Source organism: Cricetulus griseus, assembly GCF_003668045.3.
Source record: "Cricetulus griseus strain 17A/GY chromosome 1 unlocalized genomic scaffold, alternate assembly CriGri-PICRH-1.0 chr1_1, whole genome shotgun sequence".
NCBI lineage: Eukaryota > Metazoa > Chordata > Mammalia > Rodentia > Cricetidae > Cricetulus > Cricetulus griseus.
The window spans coordinates 24,500,961-24,528,683 of NW_023276807.1; the positions used below are offsets into that span (position 1 = coordinate 24,500,961).

The 27,723-nt window shown below is 38.2% G+C and overlaps 1 protein-coding gene across 1 annotated transcript in view; it reads left to right on the forward strand.

Annotated features, from left to right (window-relative positions):
* The window catches only part of Kcnq5 (potassium voltage-gated channel subfamily Q member 5), a 531,455-nt gene that overhangs the window by 399,596 nt on the left and 104,136 nt on the right, over positions 1 to 27,723 (forward strand). The window contains 2 exon segments of the mRNA XM_027392801.2: positions 24,752 to 24,927; positions 25,186 to 25,311. Of these exon segments, the coding sequence (XP_027248602.1) occupies positions 24,752 to 24,927; positions 25,186 to 25,311 (302 nt within the window).

Sequence of the window (27,723 nt, forward strand, 5' to 3'; positions counted from 1 at the left end):
AAGGACTGGTAACACAGCCGTTCTTTTTTGCCCAGCGTTTTCTTAATGGCCTACTTGAGAATCGCAAATAGTATCAAATGCTGCTACTTAGACTGCAGTAATGAGCCTGATCTTTCGGGCAGCCTTAACTTCAAATAGGAGCTATTTTTTGATTCCTTGGTGAGTACTTTGAAAAACAGTCATAACAGGGCTGTAATTTTTTTCAGTGTGTCTCAGTGCAGCAGAAAATGCCAGCCTGTTATTAATCTTGTATCTATATTTGATGTTAAATGTAGGTTGATTTCCTATCGTTGTCTTAACAGTTTCCTGTGGCACTTCCACAGGAGAACCAAGGGGGTAAACCACAGCTCAGATATTTCCCAACAACTAATCATGTCTGTATTCCACTTGAAGTAACAGCTCCTCAGGAGTGTGCCAGCAAGTGTGTGTATTTTTTTTTATTAGAAAATGTAGCCAGCTTCTTACTTGGCTCAAAGAAAATGGAAGACTTTATTAGAGTCAACCACATGACTAAGTCTATTCAAATGCATGTGTGAATTCATCACATTATAAGGCAAGTTGTTAATGCGTTCACAAATTAGAACAGAAACTCTGAGAAACACCACTGGCTTGCAAACTAAAATTTTTTTTCCTGCATCTTTACCATCTCCACCTTTTACTGGCATAGACCTATCTTGACCTGAACCTTCAAAGCTTTTATCACCTTTAATAGAAACTCATTCCCATAGGCTATTGCTTAACAGTCATGTATTCTGCAAATTCTCACAACATTCATTCTCTTCTGGAACATGTAGTTTCGTTCCTATGCTTAATTAAGGACAGCTAAAACCTACTTAATCAGACAATTAAAAGGATTTCAATATCTTTCTAGTAGCATTATTTACTGAAAACTATTACACGCTACCCACTGTTCCAAGTACCTTATAAATATTATATTATTAGTATTACATATTATAGTATACTTGTGAATTTTTTATTATTATCTTTTTGTGTGTGTAACTTGTTTTGCCTTCATGTATGCCTGTATACCACATGCATGCCTAATGCTACAGAGTCCAGAAAAAAGGGCATTGGATCCCCTGAAACTGGAGTTATAGACAGTTGTGAGCCACCAAGTGAGTGTTGGGAATGAAACTTCGGTGTTCTTAATTACCAAGCAACCGCTCCAAACACTAATACCCCATTTTCCACATGAGGAAGTAAGACAGTACTTAGCAAACCTTGCAAAGCAAGAAAGAAGGCAAGAAAACAAAAATAAAGATAGGATTCTTTTCATATGGCTCTAGAAAAAAATGATCCTCTTTTGACATTTACTGACAATTTAAAATTAAACTTGGTTAAACTTTCTCCATCATCATCAACTGATGTCCATCATTAGAAATTCAAAAAGCCATGGCTTATAAAATCACATTAATATTAAGATAAGCTTCATTTTTAACAACTACACCTATTGCTGCTCTCTGGCTTGAAGGAGAAATTAGGGAATAAACAGATTTCTGTGCTGAGTATCTACTTCTTGCACTTTTAAGTAATGTTATTCTGAGGGTCCCTGGGTATTTGCAAATTGGAGGCGCCTTCTAGGATAAATAGTCTCATTCCCAGGAATGCCTCTAGCTGTTCATTAACAGTATGGTGGTTGCTTAGACAATAGTTGATGTGGTATGCAAGCTTGACTGATAAGGAAACATAAAATGCTATTATTTGACTGTACAGAAAGTATTCTAAGAGGGAAATGAAAAACTGAAGATGTTTCCCACTTATTCTATAAACTTTAGTAGACCCCATGACATATTTTACTAATATTATTTGTATCTTATGTTATATAAGAAAAAATCAAAGACAGAATACTTATGTGCTAGACACACTCAGTACAAAAGATGCAAATATGAATACAAATAGTCCCTACCTGTAAGATTACAGTCTCATGTATCGTTAGAAAGGGGAAAGCCAAAAGGAAATTGAAGAGTTATAGGAAGAATGATACAGACTGTCATGACTCACTGCATAAGACAAAGGAGCAAAGATCACCTCTGGCTTGAAATTTAGTCATCCAGGAAAAGTATTATGTAATTTTTCAATGCCCAAACATAATTCTGGATGCTGGGAATAGAAACTTAAAAAGTGGAAAGGAAATACCTTAGATAGTGCAGTCCAGGAAAATCTTCCAAGTGGTAGAATATTATATTGATCTTAAAATTTTTAGAAAGGAGTAGGTCTTAAAAATATTTAAGCACGTATCTTTCCAATCGAAGGAAGAATACCTGCAAAGTTTCCTCAGATCTTCTAAGTTTGACTTGTGCAGGAGTCACTGAGTATTGTGGCTGGAGGTCAAAAAGAGTAGGGAGATGGGGACGGGCAGAGGTCACAAACTCTAGAACAGCCATTCTCAACTTGTGAGTCGAGACCCACAGTGCTCAAATATCAGGTATCATGTTTATCAGATCTTCCCATTACAATTGACAACTGTAGCAACATCACAGTTATGAAGTAGCAATGAAATAACTTTATGGTTTGAGGGTCACCACAGCATTAGGAACTGTATTACGGGTTGCAGCATTAGGAAGTTTGAGAACCACTGCTCTAGACACACCAGCTTCTAGAGAATGATACTGACAAATGCCCTGAAAGTTGCAGACATATGAATGTTTGAGTTAAAGACAACTAAAGTTTGACTGTGTAAGGCCCTGGGGCTTTTAGACCTCTATGCCTACTTGAACTTTATACAAGTAATGTGTAAATTACTACACATTCTAAGAATACATTATAGGGGGATAATTTGCAAAGTAACATTCCATGACTTTTCCGTGTATGGATGGGTCTGCCCTGGAGAACATGAAATTCCCACTTTAAAGGGAAATTGTGTTGTTTTCTGTGTGCAACCAAAATTATGATGTGATGGAAACTTTTTACAACTCCCTTGGCAACCGTCTCTAACAAGCAGTTCCTGGGAGCTTTCTTTCCAAATGACTGTGCCCCAGACTCATTCATTACCATGATTGCAATGCAGATTTATTTCATTAAAGATTATTGATTTCCTGTGAGAACTAGTCCCTTTTGCCTCAAGATGTTATCTAGAAACTTGTGATCAATAAGAAGCATTAAACTGTCACTATGGGGTAAATTTTCAAAGTGGTGCTTAGGATTTACCAGTATGAGTCCCATTACCTTCAGTGGAAGTCCTGCAGTCAAACTATGACATGTGGCTTTGAAAATGTTCCATGGTATATCTTTGCAATGCATTTCCTTTAATTTTTAATAAATATCACAGAGAGACTTGGAGTGCAGCTGATTGCAGTATTTGAGAGTGTAGATAATGCACTGTGTAGTAGGAGGCATTTACAATTCTATTTTTAGGCTTTGTGTCTATTAAGAATCACAATACCTTTATTTCATCAACGGGCACTCATCTATAAAGGAATCTGGAGCCCGATTAGAACATAGAGCTCAAAAAGCAGAATTATATCCCTCTGAGACATTGTTTGTCTCACTCTATAGGTGGAAAAAAATTGAGATACCATGGAATAGGGGTGCTTTGTCCTCAGCTGTAAGTCATCACCGAAACTGGAAATAGAATACTGGCCTCCCAGTAGCTCCCTGCTCTGAGGCACTGCCTCTTGTAAGAGTCAAATTTAATTACATTGTAATCCATTTAATCTACACATGGAATAATAGGAAGGGGCAGGAAAAAAATTCATTAATGGATTAGTGGGAGATTATGTCACATAGATTAGTGACTTTCTTTGGGGGTCCAGGTTTTCAGCCTGTCCTAGAAGGTTTCCAACACGAAATTTAATCTCTGCCAGTTAGCACTGAAATAGAACTTCTTTATTTTCTCACACGGAAACATAAGCAGAGTTTGCACTTGAAAATGTCACAGAATGTTCCTCTTTTTTAATAAACAACCTGATTAAAAATGTAAACATGGCCTTGTGTTATAAACTTACCAGTTGGGGCTGGGAGGAAAGATTCTAAGAGTCAAAGGAATAGGGTGTCTATTATGAGATATCATCTCCAAGAAAGTCAGGGAAGCTACACCCATGAGTTTCATCAACATGGCTGTCTAAACCAGAGCTGAACAAGCAGGGCACCAATAGACATAGTAAGTGGAAGGAGGGAAATCTCATATAGTTCCAATCCTAGATGAAGAATGACAGATAACCACAGAATGCTGAGAGGGGGAAAATTTTCATTTTTCAGGGAAAAGGCCCCCAATTACTTATCCAATACAAAGTGAATACAGTTACCTTTACATCGACTAGACATACACACACACAACACACGGTATATAGACATACACACAAAGAAAACACCCACACATATAAAATTTCACATAACACACACACACATTTGTGTGTGTGTGTGTGTGTGTGTGTGTGTGTTATGTAAGAAAGGGAAAGGAAATAATGGATAATTATTTTTTTATTTTATTTCAAATTTTTTTAATGTAAAACAAAAAAAAATAAGCCTGGGAGCTGAAGAGATGAGTTAGTGTTTAAATACACTTGCTCTTCTTGTAGAAAACTTGAGTTCAGTTCCTAGCACCCATGTATGGTATCAGATAACTGTCCATAACTCCAACTCCAAGGGATCTGATACCTCTGTCTTCCACAGACACGCACATACACTCACAGAGAGACAGTTATAAAGCAGGGGCTGGAAAGATATCTCAAGAGTTAAGACTATTTTGCTGCTCTTCCAGAGGACCCAAGTTCTATTCCCAACACCCGCGTGGCAGCTCAAAGCTGTCTGTAGCTGTAGTTCCTGGGGATCTGATGCCCTTTGCTGGCCACAGCAGGCATCAGGCATGTGTGTAGCATATAGACATACATGCAGGCAAAAATACCCATATACAGAAAATAATAGAAAATGTTTTACAAAAAAAAAAGCCCACATCATGGGAGGAAAAGCGCATGTATGTTCAGCTCCCAGATGACAAGTGTATCTTTCCTCATTTGGCTTCTCATGACTTTTGTCCCACATATGTAAATATAGTATATACACCAGTTCATCCATTTTGTATTTTCTGCATCTACATTGGAGAAAGGACAGTAGCATTACAGTTGGATTTAAATAGGACTTTTCCCTTGAAAGCGAGCATAATAGAAGTTCAGGGCCCAGGCTGCCTAGTTACATCAATGGGGATAAAACGTTATGGTTTTAATCATAAATCATAGATGAAATTTATTTCATATAATTCCTACAAAAGTGAGCAGGGATCAAGATCCTGACTTTATGCCTTAAGAGACTGGAACTTAAGATCTTTCTTACACCATATACTGAAGAGCTAGGGACAGGGGAAAGAGCTGCTTGAATCCTGACTTCGTGACATTTCATTATGCCTCGTGTCGTGGATGTATGGCACAGAGTCAAGTTAATAAAACATATGATGAGGCTTGAATCTTAACCCCTAATCATCCTCCTCCTAACCTGGAGACACTGTGTAAAGTCCAAAAGTGACTACCTATCAGTATCATAAAAGGAGCGATACCTTCTCTAAACAGTTAGTCTCCACTCAGGCTTTTCCCCAGACTTTTTACACTGAAAACATTTGAGTTCTTCTTACAAAAGGTAAAGCTGTTATGGACAGTTCCATGTTAGAATTCCTCCTCTATCTGGCTTCCTCCAACACCATACCGACATGAATGCCTACTGTTAATTGACCGTATTCAGATCTCATCAGTTTTTACATGCACAGGTTTGTATATGTATGTCCCTACACATTTTTATCGTATGGAACAAGTTGTTTAACTACAACTACAATCAAGACACAGAATCTTTCCGTCAACCTACAGCCACATAGGATGCAACTGCTAGCATTAAATTTTTTGCATCACTGTTTGACACAGATCATAAAGTCTGTGATCCACAAGTTTGTTCTCCCTCACTTTCATTTTCTTAACCATAGGAAATTAGTACTGTATTCATACAGTAACAAGCTCTAGAAATTCACTCAAAATGATGGCAATTGTCATCAATAATTCATTCCTTTTTACTGCTGAATAACATTCTGTGATATGGATTCAAGGTAATTTGCTTATCCATTTCCATATTATTGAATGTCATTTAGTTTTTTATTTAGCTACTACTTATGAAACTGCTATGAACATCCTTGTACAGATTTTTTTCTCAGATTTTTTTTAATTTGAATTAGAAACAAGATTGTTTTACATGACAATCCCAGTTCGCTTCTCCCTCCAGTCCTCCCCTAACGCCCGCCACCCAACTTAAACCCTACCTATCACATATCCTTTCTGCTCCCCCTGGATGGTGAGGCCTTTCATAGGGTGTCATCAGAGTCTGTCGTATCCTTTGGGTTAGGGCCTAGGCCCACCCCCGTGTGTTTTGGCTCAGGGAGTATTCCTCTATGTATAATGGGCTCCCAAAGTCCATACCTATGTTAGGGATAAGTACTGAACTACTAGGGCAGGTCTGATATATTTCCTCACTGATAGGTTTCCTCACTGAAACCCATGTTCCTGGGGTCTGGTTCAATCACATGCTGGTATCCCAGCTATCAGTCTGGGGAGCAAGAGTTTCCTGATGTTCGGGTCAGCTGTTTCTGTGGGTATTGCCAGCCTGGTCTGGACCCCTTTGCTCTTCACACATCCTTCTTTGCATCTGGATTCCAGTTCAGTTCAGTGATAAGTTGTGGGTGTCTGCTCCTACTTCTACCAGCTGCTGGATGAGGGCTATCAGGTAGCATTTATGTCAGTCATCAATCTCATTATCAGGTGAGGGCATTTAAGTAGCCTCTCCTCTGATGTTTTGATTGTTAGCTGGTGTCATCTTGTAGATCTCCAGACATTTCCCTAGTGCTTGATTTCTCTGTAAACTTCAAATATTATCTATATCTATTATAGTATTTTCATTCTTGTTATCTTCTATTCTTCGTCTGTCTCAAACTTTCTTCACCCTCATGTCCTCTGCATCCCTCCTCTTCTCCCCTTCTCATTCTCCTAGCTCCCTCTCCCCTCTTCCCGTGCTCCCAATTTGCTCAGGGATCCTTGACCCTTTCCCCTTCTCCAAGGGAGCATGTATGTCTCTCTTAGTGTCGTCTTTATTTACTAGCTTCTCTAGCAGTGTGGATTGTAGGCTGGTAATCCTTTACTCTATGTCTATGAGTGAGTAAATACCATGTTTGTCTTTGTATGATTCGGTTACCTCGCTCAGAATTGTTTCTTCTAATTCCATCCATTTTCCTGCAAATTTCAAGATTGCATTGTGTTTTTTTCCACTAAGTAGTACTCCATTGTGTAAATGTACCACATTTTCTCTATCCATTCTTCTGTTGAGGGGCATCTAGGCTGCTTCCAGTTTCTGGCTATTACAAATAGTGCTGCTATGAACATCATTGAAGAGATGTCCTTGTTGTATAAATGTGCTTCTTTCGGGTATATGCCTAAGAGTGGAATTGCTGGATCTTGTGGTAAACTGATTCCCATTTTTTGAGGAGTCGCCAAACTGATTTGCAAAGTATACAAGTTGGCACTCCCACCAGCAGTGGAGAAGTGGTCCCTTTTCTCCACAACCTCTCAAGCATAAACTGTCATTGGTGTTTTTGATTTTGGACATTCTGACAGGAGTAGGATTGTATCTCAGAGTTGTTTTGATTTGCATTTCCCTGATGGCTGAGGATGTTGAGCACATAAGATGTGTCTTTCTACCATTTTAGATTCCTCTGTTGAGAATTGTCTATTTAGTTTTGTATTCCACTTTTTAATTGGATTGTTTGGTGTTTGGTAGACTAGCTTCTTGAGTTCTTTGTATATTTTGGAGATCGGCCCTCTGTCAGATGTGGAGTTGGTGAATATCTTTTCCCAGTCTGTGGGCTGCCATTTTGTCTTGCTGACTGTTTCCTTTGCCTTATGGAACCTTCTCAGTTTCATGAGGTTCTATTTATCAATTGTTGATCTCAGTGTCTGTGCTACTGATGTAATGTTCAGAAAGCAGTCTCCTGTACCAATTAATTCAAGGGTATTTCCCACTTTGTCTTCTAATAGGGTTAGTGTGACTGAGTTTATGTTGAGGTCTTGATCCATTTTGACTTAAGTTTTGTGCATGGCGATAGGCTTGGGTCTATCTGTAGTCTTCTACATGTCAGCATCCAGTTATGCCAGCACCATTTGTTGAAGATGTTCTCTTTGTTCCGTCATATAAATTTGGATTGTTTGTCAAAAATCAGGTGGTCATACGTGTGGGTTAATATCGGGGTTTTCAACTCTATTCCATTGGCCTACCTGTCTATTTTTGTGCCAATACCAAGCTGTTTTCAGAACTGCTTTCAAAGTGTGCCATAGGTTTGGATATGCTGTGTCCACATTCTCATTGAATTCTAGGAAATCTTTAATTTCTTTTTTTAGTTCTTCCTGGACCCAAGAATTGTGCAGTTGGGTGTTACTTAATTTCCATGAGTTTGTAGGTTTTCTGTAATTCATGTTGTTGTTGAATTCTAATTTTAAAGCATGGTGGTCTGATAAGACACATGGGGTTATTTCAATTTTTTTGTACTTGTTGAGGTTTGCTATGTTGCCAAGTATGTGGTCGATTTTAGAGAAGGTTTCATGTGGTGCTGAGGAGAAGGTAAATTCTTTTGTATTTGAGTGGAATGTTCTATAGATATCTGTTAAGACCAATTGGGCCATAACTTCTATTAGTTCCTTTGTTTCTTTGTTAAGTTTTTATCTGGTGTTCCTGTCCAGTGGTGAGAATGGGGTGTTGAAGTCTCCCACTATAATTGAGTGCGGTTTTATGTGTGATTTGAGTTTTTGTAATGTTTCTTTTACAAACGTGGATGCCTTTGTATTTGGGGCATAAATGTTCAGAATTAAGACTTCATCCTAATGGATTTCTCCTGCAATGAGTAGGAAGTGACCTCCTTCATCTCTTTTGATTGATTTTAGTTTAAAGTCCAATTTGTTGGAAATTAGGATTGCTACCCCTCTTGTTTCTTGGGTCCATTTGTTTGGAAAAATCATTTCCCAACCTTTAATTCTTAGGTACCAGCTGTCTTCGAAGTTGAGGTGTGTTTCTTGTATGCAGCAGAAGGATGGATTCTGTCTTCTTATCCATTCTGTTAATCTGTGTCTTTTTATAGGGGAGTTAAGACCATTAATTTTGAGGGATATTAATGACCATTGATTGTTCATTCTTGTTTGTTTTTGATTTGGTAATGGTGGCAAAATTGTGTGAGGGATTCTATCCCTTTTTCCTTTTGGCTGTTGGTAAAGTGGGATTATCTATTGCCTATATTTTTCTTGTTGTAGTTAACTTCCTTGGGTTGCAGATTTCCTTCCAGAACTTTCTGTAGGGATGGATTGGTGGATATGTATTGTTTGAATCTGGTTTTGTCGTGGAATATCTTGTTTTCTCCATCTATAATGATTGAAAGCTTTGCTGGGTATAGTAGACTGGGCTGGCATCCGTGGTCTCTTAGTGCAGGTAGAATATCTATCCAGGACCTTCTGGCTTTCAGAGTTTCCATGGAAAAGTCAGGTGTAATTCTGATAGGTTTGCCTTGATATGTTACTTGACCTTTTTCCTTTACTGCTCCTAATATTTTCTCTTTGTTCTGTATGCTTGGTGTTTTGATTATTATGTGGCAAGGAGACCTTCTTTTTTGGTTGAGTCTATTTGGTGTTCTGTAAGCTTCTTGTATTTTCATTGGCATGTCTTTCTTTAGGTTGGGAAATTTTTATTCTATGATTTCATTGAATATGTTTTCTGTGCCTTTGAGTTGGATTTCTTCACCTTCTTCTATACCTATTATTCTTAGGTTTGGTCTTTTCATGGTATCCCATATTTCCTGGGTATTTTGTGTTAGGGATTTGTTGGACTTAAGATTTTCTTTGGTTGATGAGTCTACTTCTCCTAGTGTATCTTCAACTCCTGATATTTTCTCTTCCATTTCTTGTATTCTGTTGGTTATGATTGTGTCTGTAATTCCTGATCATAGTCCCAGATTTTCTATTTCCAACATTCCCTCAGAATGTGCTTTCCTTATTGTCTCTATTCCAGTTTTTAGGTCTTGAACTGTTTCCTTGAGAGATTTGTTGATATCTTGCATTTTTTGGTTTGTTTTTTCTTCCATTTCTTTGAGGGATTTTCTCATGTCCTCTTTGAGGTCCTCTATCATTTTCCTGAAGATATTTTTAAGGTCATTCTCTTCTGGTTCATCTGCATTGTGATGTTCAGGTCTTGCTGGTGTATTGTTCCTAGTCTCTGTTGGTGTCATATTGGGTTTTCTGTCATTGAATGTGCTTTTACATTGACCTCTTCTCATCCTTTCTTCTGGTGGGTGTAGCAGGAGTCTCTTCCTCTCCTAGTGGGTATGGGACCAAGTTTCCATTCTGGTAGATGCAACCAGTTCCAATATTCTGATGTATGTCCTCTTGTCATGGATGGAGGTGGTACTGTTACCTGGACCTTGGCAGTGTCTGGGTATGTCGGATCCCACTGCCGAGCTCGGATCCTGCACACAAACCCCTGGCGTCAGATGTTTCTGAGCAGGGCCACTTACCCAGAACCAGAAACCCTTGTACAGATTTTTATGTCTACATGATTTTTTATTTCTCTAGAGATTACTGGGCTGTGTAGTAAGTGCTTTTGTTTAACTTCAGCAATTAAAAAAAAAAGGTTTCCAGAATGTGGATGTTTCTTTTAAAATATACATTCATGAATATAAATTATATATTGGCTGAAATAAGTGGCATTTATGACTCCCTCAGACAAACACATTTAAAACTTCTTCTAAGGCCCAGAAGTACCATATAGATAGTTGGGCCCAGTCTCACAGTTCTTTTGTAACTTATAGAAAGGTCACTTGTTGTCCTTAATTCAACACCTCTCATAGGATTAGGGGAATCTCTTATATCCAAGATTACTTTTTCTCAAAAGTCCCTCTTACTTTTCCCAGGGGCTTCTTCATCATAACCAACTTGAAAGTCTTTTTTCCTCAGAAGTTAATAAGACATCCTTGGGTGATCAGATTCACAGATTTTGACTTACTGAGATGCCTCTTTCATATGAGAGCAACCAGCCACTCAAGTGGGAAAAGGTCATGTTAGAATCTATCTGTCTTCTTGTTGTGACAGACTTTGATAATCCCCTATGGGAGGCCTCACCCTCCCTGAGGAGTGGATGGGGGATTGGATGGAGGGGGGAATGGTAGGGGAAATGGGAGAATGGGAACTGGGATTAATATGTAAAATAAGATTGTTTTTAATTTAAATAAATAAAATTAATTTAATAAAAGAATCTATGTCTATCTTAACTTGAAATAACTCTCAAGTAGTCAAAGATGTAAAACAAACAGGGAAAAAAAAAAAAACAAGTGGGCAGCAGAAATAGAAATCTCTGTGTCGTTGGAAGCCCAGAAGCCTTCTAACCACAACTACAAATACAGACAAAACAACAAAGAATGCTGTATGAGACACAAAATGAAAAGAAAAGCAACACTACGAAAATACTTACAACTCCTATCAAAGATGAAGGACTGATCCCCCTAATGTAGAAAGAGCTCTGAAATCAAAAGAAATCTGTCAGCTCTGTACAAAATAAAGAGTGTGAAGAAGGAGATGAAGACAATGCACCTAAAGGGAAATGCATATGACAGTGTATTTACAATGTCACACTCTTGAGAAAGAAATGTACACAGTCATGTTCTCTTAGCTATCAGGGTGACAAGAATCTATGATTCCACCAGACCCTGTTTCAGGGAGTCTGTGGAATCAAGCCCATATATACTGCCAGTGTGCTAACAACTATTATCACTTTTGAAAAAAAAACATATCTTTAAAATAACATAAGCATTCTTCAACCACAAACTGAGTTCTTAATCTTTTCAACATTAGCGAATACTCACTTTAGCTAAATCAACTAAGGAATGTCACCATGATAAAACACAATTGAGACCTTCTTGTAGAGCCAATGTGTATTAAATGTAAAGGGGATAGGCATAATACATAGTATGCTGACATCTGAGTAAGAAAGAGAAAGAGGAAGTATTTATGTTGCTTCGTATCTGAATTAAAAAAAAAAAACATGGAAAAGATATTTTAAAGTAAAAAGAATAAAAATGTTCTCCTGAGCAAGCACAGATAGGGAGAGACAAAATTTCTCATCGTGTACCTCTTTACATCATCATCAGATTGAAACCATATAAATGTCTGTAGCATCCAAAGACCGAATAAAAAGCCTGGCTCTTTGGATCACAGCAAGAACTCTTAACTGCTGACTGTTATTTTCCTTGCCCATCAGTGCTGTGGTAGGTGGACTGGTCCATAGGAAGTATGGTCCTCCAGAACCTTACTCACTTTGCAGGCATTTCCTCATTACCAAGGACAATGCAAAGGATAACTTACCAGATGATTTTTATGTAAATATTCTCATTCAGAGGCTAAACCAGCAGATAATAGTGCTTTTAACTCTCTTAAACTGCATCTTAAAAGGTGTTCCTCCTGTGATTTGCTTTGGTTTGGCCTCCACGTGTTACATGAGTTTTAAACTTGGAATTTCAGAGTGTTTCAAAAGATTTCCAGGAAAAAATGAAGGAGAGATGAGATGACAGGTGTAAAGAGCATCTCTGAATGCCTGGCATCTAAGCAGTAACTGACATAATAAACCATGAGGATCATGAGTGCTAATACACTCCCATCAGCCCCAGGTCAGTTAACATAAACAGAACAATCAGTTTTCAATGCTGAGTCAGGAAGACTTCTTGAATGTGATTTATTATTTCTCCTCAAACTCTCACTAATACTGTATTCCTAGATTTAAGGGTTTATATGTTAAATAAGAATAAACTTTGTTTCAGAAGAGGGAAAGAGTAAGAACCAAGCTCTGTATTCTTTTTTTTTTTTGGGGGGGGGGGGTAATCTAGAGACCATTAGATGCAGTAACTTCACTGTTTGCAGTAGCTAAAGAATCTTTGTGTTAACTCAAGTGTCTTTTGAAATTAGTTGTTGGATTACAGCTTACCCAGATTAAACTCAGGGAAGGGGAAGGATCGTGGACTCTTCACTAGGTCAACTGTCTCTGCAAGCCTCTCTGGATACTTACCCTTTGTAATTTCCCTCAGCAGAACTCTTTTTATGCTTCCTAGTGTCTCCTCCACTTCATTCTTGTGAGTATAGACAGCATGTCTCTGTCGACACTGGCCTTAAACTATGTATATACCTAGCTCGAAACTCAGGTCCTAGAGACGTCTGTCCACACTCAGTTCAGCTTTTAATGAACTGAAATGCCAGAAAACTGCTAGCTAATAGGCATCTACTAGAGAACATCACCCCTACCCACCATGGCAAAACATTCAAACACACACAGTGAAACCAATACATTTGACATGGGTGAGTGAAAGGGAGACTGTGGCAAGTGACTGTGCAATGCCAGACGAAAAGTGACACCTTCGCCTCCTCACCAGGAGCTTCCAGAGGAGTGACTTTTGCTTGGTTAATCTGCTCCTTCAATTCTATAGTTTGGCCATGTGAATGTGATTATAGTGTTTACTAAAGCCCTTGTTTTACATACTTCATAACTCTAGATTCTTCTACTAGAACTACTCCCATACTGCCTTTGTTTCCTCATTTTTTTCCACTTCTGCCTTTTACAAAATGTTTCAAATATTTGCTGTCAACCCCTTCCCCCACAGACTCCAAATCTGGGCTTGGAATTTGGACATCAAAGAGCTGTAGCTAATCCTTGGGACATTTGCCAACCTATGACTTCAGTACCCTCCTCTTATCGAGTTTCTGTGGTTTTCTGGAGTATTTTCTGTGAGAATATGCACATCTGAAACAATTTTTGAGACATTTCTCCTTGATGCTTTCACATATTTAGTTCCTAGGAATATGTAGCTCCTGAGTGGTTTGAACTCCGTGAAGCCACCTCCAGACTCTTTAGAAGGGAATCCTAGATTGTAGTGTCACATGTTTTCAATAGGCCTTAGAGTCGAACACACACACACACACACACACACACATACACACACACACACACACACACACTTTAAAAGAAGTGAAGCTTTACAGAGAGCTCATGGCCTAAAAGGACAGATAATGAGGAGAAAGTGTATCCCAAATAGAGTTTTACTGATAGCTCTAGCATTTTTAATGAGAATCTGTCCCAAGACTGAGATGCACCTTCAGAGACCAAATACTGTGAGTTCTGAGTCTCTCTCTATCTGAAATAACTTACAACATCAGCTTGTTGGAGCCTCTCTGGCACATGGAGCTTTTTAAGCACAGATAAAAACATAACAGACCAATATGGATCTTAAACAGGTACTACAGAGAAGCTCCTGCAATATTTGGAAGTTCTGAAGCTTTTAATACTAAAGAGGTCAAAGTTTGGCAAATATTTTGTAAATAAAAATGGGGCTTTCAGAGGTAATAAAACACAATTTGTTTGGTTAATAATCCTACTAAAACAACACATGTATAGTTATAACCTGTGTATATCTCCAAATGGGAGTAAATGGGCCTTTCAGAATTAGAGTAAGGGCCAGAAATTTATCTGTGGCTTGTATTTACTCAAATTTGCTTCTTTAAAGCCCTCTCCCTTCAGTCTCCACAGAAGGAAAATTCCATTTCCACACCCCAGTGTTTATCCCCAAGGATTAGCCATGTGCCTAAACTGTATCCATTTCTTATTTCTAAAATAAGAAATAGTGCATTGGAAAAGATTGAGAGGCGGGTGATCCAGGTAATTCTCAATTTCCCAAGATGAAACGTAGAATAAATTCCCACCAATAGGTTTCCTTTGCTTGGTGACATTTAAGCTCAAATCGAAGCTCTGCTGCAAAAAGCCAAATAACCCAGTCCAGTCAAAGAGCTTCCTGAACATGTCCTTTCAAAACCTTTTAGTAGCAGGCGATGATTAATCGTAACCTGCAAGTCATCTGAAAACAAGGGTCAAGCTTCTCAAAGAAAAAAGCAGCATAGCCCAACAGCAGTACACCTAACCATGTGCCAAGACTCAGTTTTCATCACAGAATTGTTGTGCTAAAGGTGGGTCTGAAAAGTGAGACACTGGTGTTTGCAGACTGTGAATTTAAAACTGCAATTGTGTCATTACCTGTCAGTGAACAAAGCATTCAGGTTATGATCCAGTGAGAGATAGTGAGCACTGAATTCTATCTTCGGAGGTCAGGGGATTTCCAGTAGAAGTTTCAACACTGATCTCTCATTGGTAGTAATCCAACTCTCTCTTACAGTGGGTAGTCAAATACTATTTGGGGCTCTGTTCAGGAAATGAAACTGGCTACTGTTTTGACTTTTGGTATTTATGAAAACAGGTGCTAGAAGAAATTGTAAACTACGGTAAACTTGCCGCTTCTAAAAGCTAGTAGCACACTCTATATAAAATAACATAAAACCCAAAACCATATTCTTTTTTTTTCTTTCAGATTTTTTTATTTGAATTAGAAACAAGATTGTTTTACATGACAATCCCAGTTCCCTTCTCCCTCCCGTCCTCCCCTACCATCTCCCCAACTAAAAACCCTACCTATCACATATCCTTTCTGGTCCCCCTGGATGGTGAGGCCTTCTATAGGGTGTTATCAGAGTCTATTGTATCCTTTGGAATAGGGCCTAGGCCCACCCCACCCCCATGTGTCTTGGCTCAGGGAGTATCCCTCTATGTAGAATGGGCTCCCAAAGTCCACACCTATGCTAGGGATAAGTACTGAACTACAGGAGATCCTATAGATTTCCGAGGTTTCCTCAATGAAATCCATTTTCCTGGGGTCTGGATCAGTCCCATACTGGTATCCCAGCTACTAAGCCATATTCTTAATCATACAGATACCTGTGATTTCTCATCCTGTTGATATTGAATACTGATGGAAATATACTGATAATTTACTCAAGATACTATATTGTGTGTTCACCTTGCCTCCTACTTCATGATGCCTCTGGGGGGACAAATACTTCTCTCCTGTCATAAACATAGAAATACAGCTTGCTTATAGCCTCCAAACTGTGACTCATATCTGAAATTAAACATTTATCATCGTACTTTGAAGCAATAGTTTTAATAGATTACTGATAGTAAAGGAAATTAGTACTGTGGTAAAACACAAACAAAAATATTGCTGTAGGATAATCCTTCTGTACACTGTGAATATGTGGAAAAGCCAACAGAGACACAGGGAGAAAGAAGGATGGAGTCTAGAGAGATGCAAGCCAGCCTGCTGACCAAAAAAGAAAGATATGCTAAAGCCACGAACCATGGAGCAATGCATAGATTAATAGAAATGGGTTATTTAACTGTAAGAGTTAGCTAGTAACAAGCCTGAGTTATTTATAATCGACCGAGCATTTATAATTCACATTCAGCCTCTGAGTTGGTTATTTAGGACCAGACAGTCAGGACAGGAAATGTCCATTTAGAAAACATGTTTCCTGTATCTGCCGCCCTGACTTCTCTCTTTGCCCCCCACCCTCATTTGCTATGAATCAGTTATCTGACACACATGTCATATTTAACAAGGTTCAAATTAAACTCTTAATTTGGCTCCTTAAACAGCATTCCTGACTTTCTTCTCCATTCGCAGCGTTTTTCCATAAAGGAGACTTTGCTCACCCACTGTTCAAACTCAGAACCCTGAATGCAGCCTGGGCCTCTTTTATCTCACAGTGAGAACTTAAGCAAGCCTCGGCCTCTCCATGTTCATGTCCCCAGCTTCATTCTGGATGCCTGCCTCTCCACTGTAGCCTTGCTTGTGTAAAGTTGATCTCACCTTTTCCTAGGACATTCGGGACTCTTCAGCTAGCCATCCAGCTTACTCCTATATCAACAAAAATGGTCTTTATAAAATATAAATCTGGTATTCATACCCAAAAGCCTTCTATACCTGCTATCAAAACTTGGTCCTCACTCCACTCAGTCTTCAACTGCATCTCTTTAATCTTGCCTTAGACCTGTGGTTCTCCACCTGTGGGACATGTCTTAGTGACTGCTACTGCCTGCATGACTGTTTACTGACATTTCTGCTCTCTCTGTAAATTACCCAGCAGAAGCTTGGAATGAGATGCAAGCTGGGATCAAACAGCTATGAGTTTGATGCCTGGCTCCACTTACTAACTCAAGACCTTGGCTATGATTCTTAAACGTGTTTAATATCAATCCAGGTCTATAAAGTGATAAGGATGCAGATATATATTTAGCATTTTTATTCAGATTAAGATGTTATCAGGCTACCAAGCACACTAAGCCAGACTCTGGGCTATCTTATTTAATATCCTTACATGAAAGCTTATGAGAAAAGTGACTCTATTCCTTATTTACAGGTGAAAACTCTAAGACTCAGTAAGATTAATAGACCTGAGACCACACAGTTAGCAAGGGGCAGAACTAAGAACTCCACACTCATAACCTCTGGGCCTCCTTGGAGAACAATTATGGGAAGTAATGAAATAGAATCTGTGTAAGCACACCTCACAGGCTCATATATCAGAAGTACTCAATAAAGGTTACCCATTTCCCTTTGCTTTCCTTACCTCTGACTAAATGAATTACCTTGGTCAATATGTTAGCCTTCCTGAGCCATAACTTCTCATTTAAAAATAAAAGTATAGTTCTCCCCCTTTTCATTAAAAGAGCAGTACATACATGCTTGATCTATATCATACTGGACACACACACCCACAGTTTTATACAAACTTCCACCCAAAGACAATCACCACTGAGATAGAAGCCTACATATGTGTATGTGCATATTCGTATATATACACTGAAAGATTATAGCATCCTTTTGTGAAGAAAATTTGAATTATCCTATGTATCCTTCTGTGAAATCAATTCCCCAACATAATGGTATATTGGAAAACAGTCTATCTCATATTCTAAATCATGATATAACTACTCTTGTTACTAAATGATATCTAGTTAATAATGATAGCAATAATAGATTAACTATGTATTGTTGACTAGCATTTATTTCTTCCTTAAAGGGATTCCATAGCACAAATATGTGCGTATCTTCATTTTATAAATAAATTGAGCCACAGAAAGTTTCAGTATCTTTACTCGGGAAATCCAGATGATTAGAGGCACAGCCTCTAATTGGAATTGGAACCCAGACAGATAGGCGCCATACTCCTTGCACCTACTTCCTTACTCCTTACTTCCTGGAAAGTACATACCACATTATTTTCCATTCATCCATTTTATTAGAAAACTGGGTTTTCTAATTTTGATATTATAAAAATAGTTGAGTGATGCTAATTATTATAACATACACATCCCTAGGTTACAGTGACTTAAAGTAGGAGTTAATGTTGTACTTGTTTAATGAAGGTGCGTCCTGCTGGGAGCAGAATATAAGGACTTTTCTACTCTACATGGTCACTCAGGAACTGAGGCTGGCAACATGCTGCACGTGGCTTCTCAGAACATCTTTCATCACCACATGAAGCTGATGCATAGGAAAAGAGGAAGCAATGTGTTGGATTGTGCTTCCCCTCAGCCTAAAGGTGGCAAATAGCATGTTCACTCACTTCCTATTAGCTAGAATCATCATTCCATTCAGAAGGGCCAAAGGATAAATAAAGTCCCTTCATGGGCACCCTCATCTCAGGGATACCTTCCTACATTGGAAGAGAAGTCACCTGTGTTAGACAGTCACAAAGACAATCCTGACCACCCATGATCTAAAGAAGCAGAGAGATTAACCAAAATAAAGTATGGAAAAAATAGGCTAAGTCATTCTGGATAACTTCAAATAATGTGAAATCAAGGGATCTTTATACACACACACACACACACACACACACACACACACACACACACAAACTGGCAAAGGTTTATAATATACAGTGTTATGCTTGAAAATCTTAGAATGTTTAATCACATGTTTATCACATAACAAGTAGCTCATTTAATCTATTACTATTATTGTTAGTATTAATATTGCTTTGTATTAGCAGAGAAAGAGAAATGAGTATTTCAAACATTTTTCATGAAAATTAGTGCCATCATTTTGAGGGCATTTTGTTATTAATCAAAATTTAGAATGTAGTGATCTCTACCTAGAAAAAAATTCTTTAAAAGAATTCCCCAAATGGTCAGCCGGGAAAACATACATAAAAGTAACATTCTACAGGCTAAGTAGGTTATATTTATATATTCAGGAATACATATATATACAGATATGTATTCATATGTTTAGGTAGCAACAGTTAAGGAAAACAGAGACCAAAGAGGGATATATGGGAGGAGAACTTGGGGGGCAAGAAAGTAAGGGTGAAAATTATGTAATTATATTATAAACTCCCAAAAACAAAGAAATAATTTTTTTTGTTTTTTTGAGGCAAGGTTTCTCTATATTGCTTTGAAGCCTGACCTGGAACTTGCTCTGTAAGCCAGGCTGGCCTCGAACTCACAGAGATTTGCCTGCCTCTGCCTCCCAAGTGCTGGGAATAAAGGTGTGTGCCACCACCGTAGCAGAAATAATTTTTAATAAACAAATAGATGCACAGATCTACTGACTTCAACAACATTTTAATAGCACAACCAAAAGTAAGCAAAAACTTAATTAATTGATAGATGAAATAAACCCATTTATTCTCTTCTACATACTTATGGTATTTTGGTGTCTTAATAGATATTTTATAACCTTAAATTACATATTTCATTAAAATGACTCAAATTTAGAGTTATTGTAAGACCATTCAAAATAGCTCAAAAAACTGGCACATAAAGGGAGGGTGACAGGGACATTGCTCATAGAATTACTTGTTTGCTATTATTCTGATTTTTCCAGAAACAATAAAATGAAAATAATTTTAATTGGAAGGGAGAAATCCATGATATTAGAGGAAACCTGAAATTTCTGAATTACTGAAAATATGCTAAGAATCTAGGAAGACTTTTAAGAAGCCTAGTACCTTCAGAGTGTCTACGGCTCCAGTCATGACTTCTGTGGCTAACTTCTAAAATTTCTCTCTTCTTACAATTACTGGTATTGAAGTGTCCAGCCATGCTTCTCTCAGTCCTTATAATTCAGTTTGCCCATTGAGCTAAGTCTAATAGACATGTTACCTAGTGCAATTGTGGCAACAAAGCAAAGCCTGTCAAGTACAGATGGATAACTGCCCTTGCTTTAACCCAGGTAGCTGTGCATGTGATTCAGCCTCATATTGAGAGCTTTTGGTGACTTAGCTCCTTTAGACACCATCTATAGTTATTGATTCATATTGATTTTGCTGACTACACAATACTGGAGCTGAGTTAGAGGAGTGTGGTAAGCTCCTTCACATCCCAGTGTGTCTTAAATACCATTATGGATTTTACTTTGTTCAAATCTTTTGCCATTTCCCCAAGTCTCAAGTAAAGATCATTGATAAATCATTCTGAATGACTCAGTATGTTGTGAGCCTCCTCCATAATACAGCATTAGTCTATCTGTATTTCTATTTCTACCCAGTTGCTTAGAATCACCAAGAGGTCTTCCAACATTTTCCAAGGTGTTCATAACCATTTCCCTGGGAAGAAGTAAGCATTAGACCCACAGGATTTCTTTTTTTAATGCAGTCTTGAACTCTTTATTAGCTGTTCTATTTCTTTCTCTAGCCCCATTTTCTCTTGATACATCCACAAAAAGACCATCTGTTCTTAGCATCATTTTATGTCTGCCCAACTCTCCCTGCGTTCTATCTTTCCTCAGTGCTTTATGTGATAACGATTTACTCTTGATTCATTGTACACTTGCTTTCACAACCTCCCACTCCCTCCACCACCAACCTGCCCTGGACTTTACTCAGCCAAAGATGGTTGTAGTATAGCTCTTAGCAGCACAGCTTCAGCAACACCTATGCTACTTTTGGGCTGAACACTGAAGAGTCATTTGTTCTGACATTCTGACCAACTATGAAACTCTGAATAAACTCCTGACTAGAAAAGAGAATTTTCCCTACCCAAGGTGAGGGCAGCACTAATCTGTGAGCATAAACATAAATGTTTAGAAGACTGTATAGCAACATGTCACTTAGCAAAAAAAAAAAAAAAAAAAACAAAAAACAAACAAACAAACAAAAAAAGGTGGTTCCTCTTTAGGGCCCATGGCTTCCTAAGCCATGAGCTTTTGACTAAATTTACAGTACCGGACATAAAACTCCTTCCAGGAGAGCAGGCCTCAAATCCAATCAATGTTAAAGCAGTTGGTTACCCCAGAACCTTTGTGCCACTATTGTACCAGTAAGCACATCTTGCCTGGAATGTTAATATTTTATGATTTAGGGTTGGCCATAGGGTACCATTAATGTCCTTTTTCTCCCAGTGACCTACATAACATATTCTAGCACTATGACAGCTAGTCAGCAGTGAAGACATTTTCATGTCAGTTCCGATTTGAATTCTCTATATCCTGCTACCAAAATGCATTGTATCTTCAGCAATAGAGTCTTACCAGATAGCTATTCTGTGAGCAACCAAGAGCAATGTCAAAAGCTTTGAATGCTCCCTGACCAAAAACTTGGTAAAGATGTAACCCACTCCTGCCACTGATATTTTCATTTAGTAACCCATCTCTTCTGGAGAGCCATTGTCCACTCATGCAAAGTATCTCTGTTCAGCTCTTGTTGTGTTTTTAATTATATATTTTAATTAGCTTGAAAAATAGTAGAGTTTCATATGGGTTTTTTATTACTTTATTATTTATTGGGGGGGTGTCCACAGCATGTGCGTTACTGTCAAGGATCACTTGTGGGAATCAATTCTTCCACCATGTGGGTTCTGGGGATCAAATTTGGGTCGTCAAGCTTGGCAGCAAGTACATTTACCCACTGAGCCATCTCACCAGCCTTGCATTATAAATCTTAATGAGATGTATTATATAAGCTATATTTATGTGCTTATTTATCTAAGGTTGCTCTATAAGTTTCACATTTCATGTGCTGTCCGATTTACTTAGGAGATTTAAAAAGAAAAAAGTTCTCAGGCTACGTAAAAGGGGGAGAACAAAACAAAACAAAAAATAATAATTTGATCCTGTGGGAGCACCATTCTATAAACTAACAGACAACAAACATAATAGAAACATGAATAAAAGTAAAAATTACTCCTAACTTTCACACTATCCTAGGAAATACTGTAGGTGGTGCTGACAAGGAAAAAATGTGTGTTCTGTGTTTGCCATTTGGCTGCTCATTTTACTGAACTCTGGCTTCCTCTTCTGACCTGAATAACAATGAGAGTATTAAATCCAATCTGCAGTTGCCTTTGCATAATTTGTGACTTCCGACATTTAGAGTATGATTCACTGTGTGACTAATCTTAAATTTTCTTCAAATTAACAGTGTTCATTTTACTTTCTCTAGTTTTGCTATAACATGCTAACTTCATAGCATGCTTTTAGAGGTATTAGTCTAACAATGGATTGACGGTTGATCTTTTAAAAATTCAGTATATTCATTCCATTCTTCATGTCTTCTTCTGGAAAATGAGATCTACATAATTTCTAATTAGTAGGTTTCATGACAATAAGAATAAGTTTGAGGGGCAAGGGAAAGGACTTAGTGGCTCAGAACACTTGCTGTTCTTGTAGAGAAGGCAGACTCAGGTCCCAGCATCCCCATGGTGTCTGACAACCATCTGATACTCCAGATCAATGGTCTCCTATCCTCTTCTGGATTTTGTGAGCAACAGTCACACATGTGGTACACAGACATGCATGCAGGCAAAGCAGTCATATGTGTAAAATAAAAGTAAGTTAATTAAAAAAAAACAGTTTAAGAGATAAATTTGGAGTCTAGAGAGATTGTGTGGTAGTTAGGAGCACATATTGCTTCACAGAGAACTAGGGATAGTCCCCAGCAGGAAAGGTGGTGGTTTACAACTGCCTATAAATCCAGCTCCTTGGTTTCCAGTTCTTGGGGCCCTCTGTGGGCATCTGCACTTGCATACGCATAACTACACACACATATACAATTAAAAGTTATGTTTAGAAGATATACTCAAAATTATAGAGAATTCCAGGCATGCTAATCAGTTGTGTTTGCTGTATATTGTGCGGCACTACCAGCTATTTACCTATTTCCAGTGTTTTGAGTATTTTAGAACATAAATAATGGAGTGTATACTTGGTAATATGCTACAATACAATAAAATCAAAAGAAAAATATAAACAAGGGTCATAAAATCAGTGTCTGTCTTAAGGGACTGTTGTCACAGTCTCTCAAAATGGCGAAGGACATGGCTTCCATGTACATGCAAATTTTTCAATTTGTTTTCTGATTTCAAATTAGGTATTTGTATACTAAAACTCCAACATCATGGAGATTTATAATTTGGAAAATAAAAGTCCCTGTCTCTAATATCACCTGGTTGTCTACCACCTACAGCTAATTAATGGTGATAACCTATGCAAATTTGCATATGCTTTCCTAGCCTACACTAACTGATGTATATGCTTTCTACAATAATGTTACATCGCACATTTGCAGATGGCTTCTACTCATTTAAAAAATGTCTTTGGTGTCTGCATCGACACATTTAGTACCTTCTCAAGAGCATAAACTCAAGGGTGCATTTGAGGCCCTGGGGCACCTCCTCACAGGATAGAGTCTAGGTCTGACTAGAAAAGCCCTATGGCTAATGCTTGAACTGTCAATCACTGATCCTTTCTCTCCAATCAAAGACCTAAGGAAGGACAGCAGAAGAATTACTCAGACAAGTCCTGTCAGTTTGTACAAAATGGTCCCACCATCACAAATGAAAAACTGAATGAAGACACCTTTATACGTCCATTATTCCCGAGAATAATAGAAATGTTTCAAATGCCACACCCTATACCCATGGAGCAGAACACAGCCTCCGAATGTGGAAGCCCAGTCATGCACAACCTACTTGAAGCAAGAAGGAAATTTGACTTGAGGGTATTGAAGACAAGTGAATACTAAAAAGACCAACTTTGTCTCTTTGCCTTTACTACCTCAAAATCCCTTTCCTACTACTTATAGATTTACTTCTGGATGATTAAGTCTTTTCTCTGCCTTTGTTAGCTATTTCGATTACAAAAGAGCTGACACTTTTAAGCAAGTGTCAGCTTAATGCCAAATGCCAATACGTCAAACATTCAGTATCCATTTCCATGCAAAGCCCATGGTGCATAACTGCATAACGTATTGCAACAGAGGTAGATTTGATTTGTGCTCCAAGCTTTCACTGAACTGACAGACCAGTTAAAAGAGCATATTCAGAGCACAGAGTATTCAGAATACTGGAGTTTGCTAAACAGTAAGCATTTTCAGATTCCACAACAGGAGAGAATAGTTGGCACAGGGAGGATGCTATCTTGTTTGGCAAAAACAGTAAGAAGCAAAGGCATTTCTTCTCCCATCAAGCCAGGAGCTAGAGGTTAGGGGTTGATTTGGGAGCTTTTGTTGAAGACTAGGGAATTAATGAAAATGGGGTTACTGTGAAAGAGAGCCTTATAATCCTGCAGCTCCCCAAGACACTGAACTCTCTGGATGCCATTGTCCAATTTGATGAAGGTTGTGAGATTCAAAATTGTACAGATAAAAGTGCAGAGTGGTCAAAGGACCAGAGTTAAAGTAACAAGTGGGTCATGTTCTGTTCCTCTTCACTCTGCCATCAGTAAGCTCCTCACTAAGTGCGGGTAGGTAAGGCTGTCAGCTCTGTTTACTTTTGCCTCAAACTAATGAGCATTAAATCTTCACACACACACAAATTCTTTGAAAAATAAAATGCATTAGTCACGTGACTTATGGCTGTCTCAACCTGTTTCTTTCAGATACCATTGTTCTTATCGCTTCAATAGCAGTTGTTTCTGCAAAAACTCAGGGTAATATTTTTGCCACATCAGCGCTCAGAAGTCTCCGGTTCCTGCAGATCCTGCGTATGGTGCGCATGGACAGGAGGGGAGGCACCTGGAAGTTGCTGGGCTCCGTGGTTTACGCTCACAGCAAGGTAAAAATGTGCTCTCTACACCTTATAGCAAAACTTTTGAAAACGTTCCATTGATTTCAATAATGGTTAATGGGCAGTGACCTCAGACTGCGGCTCAAGCTATTTGGGGCCCTGGTACATAATGAGTTACTTAAAAAGCCTTCATATACTTGCTAGAAGTAGGAAAATGATTGAATTGTTCATGGATTTTATTTCCTTTTATCAAAGATTCTTTTTACCTCTAAAATGTTGTTGTTGTTGTTTTCCTTTTATACCTAGGAATTAATCACAGCTTGGTACATAGGATTTCTGGTTCTTATTTTTTCATCTTTCCTTGTCTATCTGGTGGAAAAGGATGCCAACAAAGAGTTCTCTACATATGCAGATGCTCTCTGGTGGGGCACAGTAAGTAAAAATAATCTGTTTTTAATCTACTGTCTACTATGAAATGTTTCCTCTGCATATAACAAAATGGTTTTCAGTGAATGGTCTCAATGAAAATATTAACTTCTAAAAGTGATGTGTGTGGAACTGCATGGTATTTATGAGTGATCTGAGGGGTTTCTGTGCCTTTTGGGGGCAAAGAAAATTAAATTTACACATTATTTATCATTTACATTTTTGGGGTGCTCAGTTGTTTCCTAAGGGAAAAATGTATCATTTTTGAAAATAGGAAATGTTAACAGGATTGTTTGCTTTAACTTTGTAAACTTAAGTATACAATTGATAAATTTACCACTCCAGGGGTGGGGGGGGGAGGTTTTCTTGGTTGTCAAAAGAATGAATAGGAGAAGTGTGGTGGTACATGCCTATAATCTCAGTACTCTGGAGGCTGAGGCAGGAGTATCACAAGTTCGAGGCCAGTCTGGGATACATAGTATAAATATTTTTAACTTCTTTTTTTCTTTTTTTTTATCAGCAAGAAAATTTTTTATGTGTCAATCCCAGGTCCCTCTTCCTCCACTCCTCCCCTGCCCCCCCCCAACTAACGCCCTACCCATCCCATACCCTTTCTGCTCCCTAGGGAGGGTGAGGCCTTCCATAGGGGGTCGTCAAAGTCTGTTATATTCTTTGGGATAGGGCCTAGGCCAACCCCCTTGTGTCTAGGCTCAGGGAGTATCCCTCCTTTTGGGATGGACTCCCCAAGTCCATTCCTATGTTAGCATTAAGTACTGATCCACTACAAGAGGCCCCAGAGATTTCCAAGGTCTCCTCACTGACACCCACATTCAGGGGTCTGGACCCATTTGCTCATCAGTCCTCCTTCTTCACATCTGGATTTCAGTTCAGTTCAAGGTATAATTTAAAAAAAAAATGACAGAGATAAAAAAAATTGAGTAGCGGCTGATTCAAATTGAGAAGAATTAAATGCATCAATTGATCAGAAAGAAAAGACTAGTAAGAGCCTTCGGGAGCAAAGACCAAGGATACCTTATTATAAAATTCCCCATTCAAAAATCCCACTTTTCCTTTAGATTGTTACAAAGATTTTCCAAACCAGGAAGAGTAAAACTTACAACTGTCATAACAATAGAAAGCAAATGCATGCTGTCTATTATATTTAATTCATTATTTAAAATTTATCAATGAAGGAACCAGTAAAGTGTCACAGTCAGATAAAAGCACTGACCAGAAAATTGCTAAATGTTGGGATAGTGAAACTGAAGAACAAATGAAGGAAAATCTGGCTGCTTTCACAGTGTAGGAAACAGATCAGTGAACATCCACTAGACATAATTTACCTACATGTAGATAAGGCAAAGTTAGTTTGCATTGCTATGTGTTATCTACAAAATGCAGAGTTGAAAATGACTCAAAAAGTCAGACTACAGTCTCCAGTAGTCTGGAAAGGGTGTACTGTGGATAATGCATTTTTCCTTTCAGGTAAAAGTTTTCCCTTCATTGTAAAGAATTTATGAAACAGTCATTTGGAACTTACACCCTAATAAGAAGTTTACAGTGTACTGTAGTACTATATACAATATAAAAATTACATTTCTTTTCCTTTTATACCTTTATGAGATTCCAAAAGGGAGTTACATGGAAATATACAAAATTTATAATAGTGAGAAAATGTTTTATTTCATACATGAAATTATAATGTAATTACATTTCTCCCTTGCATTTTCTCACTCCAAACCCTCTCATATATCCCTCCCCACTCTCCTTTGAATCCATGGTTTCTTTTTTCACTAATTGTTATTGCATGTGTATATACATACATAGCCCAAATATTATCTGGTCAGTCCATATAACGTTACTTGTATGTTTGTTTTCAGTGTTGACTACTTGGTACTAGACAACCAATTGGTGTGCCTTTCCATGGGAAAAAAACACCTCTCCTACTGCCACCTTCCTCAGTTGCCTACAGTTCTTTGTGTAGGGTTGAGGCCCAGATGAGAAAAGTTCATGAAAGCCCTGCATGTATATTTATACATGAAGTTGCATGTGCTACAAGTTTCTTTTAGCTAAAAAGTTAAGAGTAGGATTCATTGTAGCTTTTTGTTGTTATTCTGTGCACCTTCTTCTGTATTTACCTCCCTGCCTCCTCCCTAAAAGTCCCTCCTTTTTCTTATTTTCTCTCTCAGATTACCCTCCTCCCATTTTCTTTTGTGTTTATGCCCCTCCTTGTTGCTAAAGGGCACTCTTTTCCCATTCGTGTAAAAATTTTCCACTCCTTTTACTCCACAAAGGAAAATTCACTTATAAATCACCCTTAATGATTCTTGAGTGCTAGCCAGATATTTGCTGAACTAAGAACATAACATCATCTTAAGCTGTGACTGAAGCACTGGTAGGTTTGTGTTTACTCTGTGG